Source organism: Dipodomys merriami, unplaced genomic scaffold (assembly GCF_024711535.1).
Source record: "Dipodomys merriami isolate MVZ:Mamm:240054 unplaced genomic scaffold, mDipMer1.0.p SCAF_42, whole genome shotgun sequence".
Taxonomy (NCBI): domain Eukaryota; kingdom Metazoa; phylum Chordata; class Mammalia; order Rodentia; family Heteromyidae; genus Dipodomys; species Dipodomys merriami.
The window spans coordinates 10,904,474-10,913,002 of NW_027205826.1; the positions used below are offsets into that span (position 1 = coordinate 10,904,474).

The 8,529-nt window shown below is 45.2% G+C and overlaps 1 protein-coding gene across 1 annotated transcript; it reads left to right on the forward strand.

Annotated features, from left to right (window-relative positions):
- The first annotated feature begins 580 nt into the window (after nt 1-580).
- On the forward strand, nt 581-7,640 carry Mrps23 (mitochondrial ribosomal protein S23). Its single transcript, XM_069993226.1, has 5 exons — nt 581-687; nt 1,145-1,315; nt 4,571-4,648; nt 4,935-5,061; nt 6,935-7,640. Exons 1-5 carry the CDS (start codon nt 590-592, stop codon nt 7,043-7,045), a joined length of 585 nt encoding a protein of 194 aa, XP_069849327.1. The 5' UTR covers nt 581-589; the 3' UTR covers nt 7,046-7,640.
- The last annotated feature ends 889 nt before the right edge of the window (nt 7,641-8,529 follow it).

Genomic DNA, 8,529 nt, shown 5'->3' on the forward strand with positions numbered 1-8,529 from the left:
GTTTCCTTCTGCATAATCTCCCACTGGTCACGATTTAGGTTTGGAACTGGATACTGGTGGCTCACAATGTTAACTGTTGCTACTCAGGAGGCTGAGATCTAAGGATCATGGTTCAAAGCCAGCCTGGGCAGGAAAGCCCACGAGGCTCTTATCTCCAATTGACCAGCAATAAGCCGGAGGTGGAGCTGGGACACAAGCGGTAAAGTGCTAGCCTTGAGCATAAAAAGCCCTAGGGCTCAGATCTCTGCCTTTATTATTCCCTGGTTTTCCATTCACTCTCCCATCATTTTTCCTCTGTACGGCCTGACCTGCTGGAGAGGACCTGTCTTCACAATGCCAGAAAGGGTAAAGCCAAAAAAAAAAAAAACATACGTGCTCCTCCCCAGGTCCATCATTTATTACTTCTTGCTTGACTTTGGCGCCTTTCCTTTCAGCTCTGCAATCGAGTGCTCCTGTCTGAAGCTGGCAAACAGCCCCGGGAGCGCCAGGTTCGCCCATCGTTTGCTTCTGTCTGGCTCCGCTCTCTGGCTGAGGCTGAGACGTCACATGCGATCCTGGGCTCGGCCAGCAACTTAGATCCCCTGGCCTTATGAGCGCTTCCGCTTCCGGTTGCGGTCGCACTTGTGTCCCTGGAAGTGGCACCATGGCGGGGAGCCGCCTGGAAACTGTGGGCAGTGTTTTCACGAGGTGCGTGCTCCGGGCTGGGGGTGGGCGCTCCCCCGGGCGGCGGCTCCCCCGGGCGGCGGCTCCCAGCGGGCCTCGGCCTCGCCGGGTGCGCCGGGGCGGGCGAGGCCCTGGCGCTGCGTCCAGGCCGGCGCCTCCCGAGCTCAGCCACCGTGGAGGTCCACGGAGGAGGAAGGGCGGGCGAGGCTGACCGGCCTCCTCTCTAGGGAAGGGCCGTCCTTTGCGCTTTCGGTGACGGGACGGGGTGGACGGGGTTGGGACGCGTGTGGGGTGTGGCCCGGTGGGGATGGGGTGGAGGGGAGCGGGGCGCCGGGGGGCGGCCATGTCTTCCGTGGAGGGGGGAACGGCCCTGCTTCCTCCTCCTCCTCCTCGGGTCCATGCTACGTAGTGACTTGGCTGTTCCAGGCTCTGCCAGGCTGATCCAGGGGCTTGGCACCGACTGACCTTGATTCTGTCTTAGGACCCGGGACCTGCTCCGGGCGTCGGTGTTGAAGGAGAAACCCCTGTGGTATGACGTCTACAAGGCCTTTCCGCCGCTGAAGGAGCCGGTGTTCCAAAGGCCTCGCTTGCGATACGGCAAAGCCAAAGCTTCCATTCAGGACATCTTTTACCACGAGGATCGGATCAGAGCGTGAGTGCGCAGTCCCTGTAGCGATCGGGACGCAACAGAACGCCAGAAAGGAAGGGCTCTTGTAGCCAGTTGGTAACAAATAACCAGTCGAGCCAGGGGCACGGAGCCGGTCTTGTATGTCAAGTCAGAACGTAGCAAGCATCTCAGCCCCCTTTACCCTGGGAGGAAAAAAGTTCTCGAAGTGGACTTTGGTGTCCAGTAGCTGATCCATCATTGAAGTTATAGACATCTGTTTCCTGAGCACTAGGCACTGTGCTAACCGTTGGCTAACAATATCTCATGGCTTTACTCGAACAGTAAGAGTAAGGTCGTCTCTTCCGCCTTTTTTTTTTTTTTTTTGGTGCTGGTCCAGGGGCTTGAATTCAGGACCTGGGTGCTGTTCCTGAGATTTTTGGCTCAAGGCTGGCAGTCTACCACTTGAATCAGAGCTCCACTTCTGACTCTCTCTGTGTGTGTGTGTGTGTGTGTGTGTGTGTGTGTGTGTGTGTGTGTGTGTGTGTGTGTGTGTGTGTGTGTGTGTGTGTGTGTGTGTGTGTGTGTAATTGGAGATAAAAATTTCACAGATTTGGGGCTGGAAAGGTGGCTCAGTGGTAGAGCACTTGCCTTGCATGCATGAGGCCCTGGGTTCAATTCCTCAGCACCACATAAGCAAAAAGAAAAAAGCTGGAAGTGGCACTGTGGCTCAAGTGGTAGAGCGCTAGCCTTGAGCTGAAGAACTGAGGGACAGCGCCCAGGCCCAGAGTTCAGGCCACATGACCGGACCCCCAAAAAATTTTTTTTTCACAGATTTTCCTGCTTGGGCTGGCTTCAAATTTTGGTCTTCAGATTTCAGATTTCAGCCTCTTGATTAGCTAGGATTATGGGCATGGACCAGTGGTGCCCAACTCTTCTCTCCCCCCTTTTTCTCCATAGTACTTTCTCAAGGTAGACGAACAAGTATGTTCTTGCTCTGTGTGGATCTTTTAGAGATGAATATGGGATCTTTGGGGGAATTCAAGATTTTATATATATATATATATATATATATATATATATATATATATATACACACACACACACATATACATATATATTTTATTATAAAGATATTGTACAAAGGGGTTACAGTTATATGAGTAAGGTAATGAGTACATTTCCTCTTGAGCATTATTACCCCTCCTTTGTTTTTCCCCAGTAGAGTTTTTTTTGTAGGTCGTCGGTCTTGAACTCTGGGCCTGGACGCTGTCCCTCAGCTCAACTCTTCAGCTCAAGGCTAGTACTCTACCACTTGAGCCACAGCACCACTTCTAGTTTACTGGTGGTTTATTGGAGATAAGAGTCTCATGGACTTTCCCTGCTCAGGCTGGTTTTGAACAGTGATCCTCAGATCTCAGCCTCCTGAGTAGCTAGGATTATAGGCGTGAGCCACCAGCACCTGGCCCAGTAGAGATTTTTAAGTACCTTTTTTTGCTCAGATCCATTGCATGAACTTGATTAGGATGCTTTTGTTCTTTATTTACATTATCCTCATGCATCCTTCAATGGATAGCACTGGAAGTGGTCTCTGGAGAAGGTCAAGTGTTTTGCTACTGCGCATTCTCTCTCTCTCTTAATGTCAGTACATAATTAGTTAAACCTTTACTTTTATCTTTGTACCTTCCCCCACTCCCCCCCCCCCTTATCTAACATGGTGGTTTTCATAGTTTCAAGAATTTAATAGCAAAATAAATTCCAGCGGAGTCAAGAACTAAATGTAAAAAGTGAAACAGCAATATTGGAAGACAAAAAAAAGAGAGGGGAAGGTGGCTCAGTGGTTTAGTGCTTGCCTTGCATGCATGAGACCCTGGGTTCTATTCCTCAGCACCACATAAACAAAAAAAGCCAGAAGTGGTGCTATGGTTCAAGTGGTAGAGCACTAGCCTTGAGCTGAAGAGCTGAGGGATAGCATCCAGGCCCAGAGTTCAGGCCCCACAACTGACAAAAAAAGAAAAAAAGTAATGTGTTAAAGGTCTTTATAAACCCCAGAAGCCATAAAAGAAAATGTTAATAAAGGCAACCAAAAAAAATTTTTTTTCTGGTTATGTGGTGCTGAGGAATCAAACCCAGGGCCTCATGCATGCAAGGCAAGTGTCTACCACTGAGCCACCTTCCCAGCCCCCCAAATTTTTTTAAAAAAAAGGTTTGTAGCATATTTGACAAACAACTGATTTCCTATTTACATAACTACAATATTTGCTTATAAGTTGATAAGCAGCTAATCACTTAGTTTGGGTTTCTGTAATTCAACAGACTGGATGGTTTATAAACAAAAATTTACTTGTCATAACTTTGGAGGCTGGAAAATATGAGGTCAGGGTATGAGCAAGGTAAGTTCTGGAGAGAGCTTTCTTCCTGATTTGGAAGAGGGCTGTTTTGCTATGTTCTCACATGGAGAAGAGCAAAGAGAGAAAGCAAGCCTCTGTCTCATTTCTCAGTGCACTATTTTATGGCCTAATAATTTCCCAAGGGTTTCGTCCCTGAATTCTATTCCCTTGGGGATTAGAATTTCATTGTAAGAATTTCAGGGGACACAAACATTCAGTCCATAGCAACTGCCAAATAGAAAAATGGGCAAAGAATGTAGAAAGGACATGCAGTAAGGAAATTCAGTTTTCTTTGCAATGTGTAAAGATGGCCAGTCTCTTTCATTAAAGAAAAAGCAATTTGAAAGTACAATTAATTATAATATTTCACTTATCAAATTGGCAATGATAAAAGAGTTGGAATATACAGTTTGGTCAGGATATAGTAAACTCGGTACTCACACATTACTAATGTGAGTATAAATTGATACCACTGTTTTAGTAATTTAGAAGGCTTCTTTCCAAATAAATAAGTGCATGTCTTGATCCCATAATCATTTGAGCTTTTGCCTGAGGTACTTGCAGAGTATACTGGGACATCTGGGTGCAGGTAATCCTTGCAGCATTGCCTAGGGTAGCAAACAACTGGAAACAGTGTACATGCATTGATTTGATATGGTCTCTTAGTCTCTTAAGTTCAAAAGGGAAGATGGAAGGTGAGAACTGACTACTTAATGGAGTTCTTTTGGAACTAGATAGAGGTGATGCACAGTGTGATTATGCTACATACGCATTGGTGGCTAATGCCATTATATCCTTGCAACTCAGGAGGTTGAGATCTGAGGCTTTTGAAGCTAACCCAGGCAAATCCCAGAGGCATTTCTACATATTTACTATTATTGGAGATTGATATTTTACTTTTTACATTTTCTAGGAAATTTTATTCTACCTATGGATCTGGTCCAAAAGCTTTTGATCTGTTCAATCCTAACTTCAAGTCTACCTGTCAACGGTAAGTCATGAAGTCCTGAGTTATTTCCCCTATCTTCAAGGATTAATTACCAGTTTGAGAAGTTTTCGAGTACACTTTAGAAAAAGATGTTCCTGTAGGAAGATAATATTGAGGGAACGCTTGATACTATGTAACAGTAACATGTCAGTTTTGTTGTACTGGAGTTTGATTCTGGGGCATTGTATCCACACAGGCACTCTACCACTTGAGCTAGTCCCCAACTTACATCACCGTGTCTTGACAGCGCTAACATACAGGTCTAAGATGAGTCTGCTTGGATTTCCAGATTTGTGGAGAAGTATTTTGAATTGCAGAATCTTGGAGAAACAGATGAAGAGAAGTTATTTGTGGAAGCAGGGAAGGCTTTATTGGCAGAAGGTATCATTTTAAGACGAATAGGAGAAGCAAGGACTGTGAGTACTTTATTGTTAAAATTGTCATTGCCTGGCTAGGGATATAGATTAGTGGAAGAGCACTTGCCTGGCATGTAACATGATTTTTTTCCTTATTATTACACTAAAATTTTTTAAAATATGTATGTGTGTGTGTGTGCGTGAAAAAAAAATATATTTTTTGTCGGTTTTGGGGCCTGAACTCTGGGCCTGGGCGCTGTCCCTGAGCTCTCCAGCTCAAGGCTAGTGCTCTACCACTTGAGCCACAGTGCCACTTCTGGCTTTTTCTGCTTATGTGGTGCTGAGGAATCAAACCCAGGGCCTCATGCGTGCAAGGCAAGCACTGTAACACTGAGCCACCTTCTCAGCCTCTTGTACACACACACACACACACACACACACACACACACACACACACACACACACACACACACACACACACACACACACACACACACACACACACACACACACACACACACACACACACACACACACACACACACACACACACACACACTTTGTTGTTGTTGTTGATCATGGTGCTTGAACTCTGGGCCTAGGCGCTGTCCCTCAGCTCTTCAACTCAAGATGAGCACTCTACCACTTGAGCCACAGCACCACTTTCGGTTTTCTGCTGGTTAATTAGAGATAAGAGTCTGAAAGACTTTCCTGCCCAGGCTGGCTTTGAACTACAATCCTCAGACCTCAGCCTCTTGAGAAGGTAGGATTATAGGTGTGAGCCACTGGCGCCCGGCTAGGTTATGTTTTTATTAGTATCAGTTGTACAAGGGTCTTTAATTTTGGCATACTATATACACATACAGACACATACACAGGTAGACACACACACATGTGGACACATGCACAGTGTACCTTGTTCAGACTGTACCTTGTTCAACTTACCCCTTCTATCACTCTCATTCATCTTTCCTCCTCACCTTGCCAAAGAGGCCCTGGATTTGATCCTTAGAATTACAACCTTCTCCCACCTCCCAAAAAATAAACCTTTTTTAATGTGCTATTCCTAGGGCTTGAACTTAGGGCCTAGATACTGGTCCTGAGCTTCTTTTGCTCAAGGCCAGCACTCTCCCACTTGAGCATAGCTCCACTTCTAGCTGTTTTGGAAATTTAGTGGAGATAAGAGTCTCACAGATTTTCTTGCCCAAGCTGCTTTAAACTGCAGTCCTCAGATCTCGGCTCCTGAGTAGCTAGGATTACAAGCATGAGTCACTGGTACCCAGCTAGTATTGTTGCTTTTTTAAAAAATCAGGACATTGGTTCATATATGTTAGATTGAATATACTGGAATTTTCTGGTAATGATTGCTATTTATTTATTTATTTTGTTGGTTGTGGGGCCTTAATTCTGGGCCGGGGCACTGTCCCTGAGCTCTTCAGCTCAAGGCTAGCACTGTACAACTTGAGCCATAGCGCCACTTCCGGCTTTTTCTGCTTATGTAATGCTGAGGAATCGAACCCAGAGTCTCATGCATGCAAGGCAAGCACTCTACCACTGAGCCACCTTCCCAGCCCCATGATTGCTATTTAGAATGAAGTGAGTTATCATTGGTGCTCCTGAAATTTGTTTTTAATAGAATTTTTGTGTGTATATGCAGAGAGGGAGTCTTGAGGACTTCTCTGCCTGGTCTGGCTTTGAAGCACACTCCTCAGATGTTAGCCTCTCCAGAGTAGCTAGGATTACAGGTATGAGCTACTGTTGTCTGGCTCATAGAATTTGACTTGAAGTATTAGTGCTAAATTTCTCACTCAGTGACGAAATGTGCTGACTGCTATAGCTCCAGTCAGTTGAATGAAAATGGTAGTAACTGTATAAACTATATGATGTTTTAAGCAGCAGAAGGTAGTCACTTTTTTTCTGGAAATCTCAACAGGTAAATGTCAGACCCCAGACTGGGTTGGAAGGGAACCAGCCTCAGAAAGAAGTTCCGGACCAGCATTTGGAGACCCCCGAAGAGCAGCTGAAAGGTCTCTCTCCTTCTTGAAGGGTGTGCGTACCATGCATATTGACAGCCACACAGTGCCCGCTGGATGAATGCTGAGCTATTTTTAATAGTGGAACTGTGTAAATACTTCTTGATCTCTAAGGCATATGTTTGCCTTCTCTTCCCATTTCTGGTTTGGCAGAAAATTCCATATCATGGTTGGAAAGAAGCAGTTTTGTGAACTTCTACTTTAGGACATTACTAAATAAAAGATTCCCTAGCTGCTTATAAAGTAAATTGTAAATTTGAAATTGTAAATAACACGAGGAAGCCTTTATAAAGATTATTTGATGAGCCTCTTACTGATGTGGTGTGTTCAGATGTGTCTGTCAGCCTGTAGGCTGGCTACATCTGGGCTGGTATGAATCTTACTGGGTCCTTCTGACTTTTGCCTGCACACATGGTGTGTGAGAGGCTGAGTTTGACTTTTGTTTTGCATTCAGAGCCAGGACCCGTCAGTGGTGAGGGGCAAAGACCAAAAGTAACTTTTACCTCCCAAATGGAGTGTGTTGGTGATAATTGGCATAGACCTGCAGCAGGTAGGATGCTCAGTAAATACTTGCTGAAAGAATAAATGGATGAATGATTATACCCAGCTAAAGACTGAATGGTCTCTGTTGGTCACTGGACCTGCTTGGTGGTAGGATGAGGTCAGCTGATTCAGATGGTGTTCTCCACTACCCCTGGGATTGAGTTGTGCTAACAGTTCTTACCAACTGTTTCACCCTCTTTTACCTGTTTTACTAAGGAAGTGAAATATTTTATGATTGTAACTTTTTGTTGTTGTTTTTGGTTGTGGGGCTTGAACTCAGGGCCTGGGTGCTGTCCTTTGAGCTCTTTTTGCTCAAGACTAGTACTCTACCACTTTGAGCCACAGTTCCACTTCCAGCTTTCTGGTGGTTAATTAGAGATAAGAGATTTCCTGCCTGGGCTAGCTTCAAACTGGATCCTCAGATCTCAGCCACCTGAGTAGCTAGGATTACAGGCATGAGCCACCAGTGCCCCATGTTTGTAACATTTGTAATTAAACCAGTAATTTTTATCGCCTAGTAGTAAACTATTTCAGAAATAATGTATTTTATTTTATTTATTTATTTTTTTTGTCGGTCATGGGTCTTGAACTCTGGGCCTGGGTGCTGTCCCTCAGCTCTTCAGCTCAAGGCTAGTGCTCTACCACTTGAGCCACAGCATCACTTCCAGTTTTCTGGTGTTCATTGGAGATAGGAGGAGTTTCACAGACTTTCCTGCCTGGGCTGGCTTTGAACTGAGATCCTCAGATCTCAGCTTTGTTAGTAGCTAGGATTGATTATAGGCATGAGCCACTGTATTTTACAACCTGCATGTGCACTGGGCACCAGAGCCTTACACCTGTAATCTTAGCTATTCAAGGGGTTGAGATGGAGGAACAAAGTTTGAAGCCAGTCTTGGAAGAAAAGTCCTTAGGACACCATTACCAATTAACCAGTAAAATGCTGGGTTCCAGC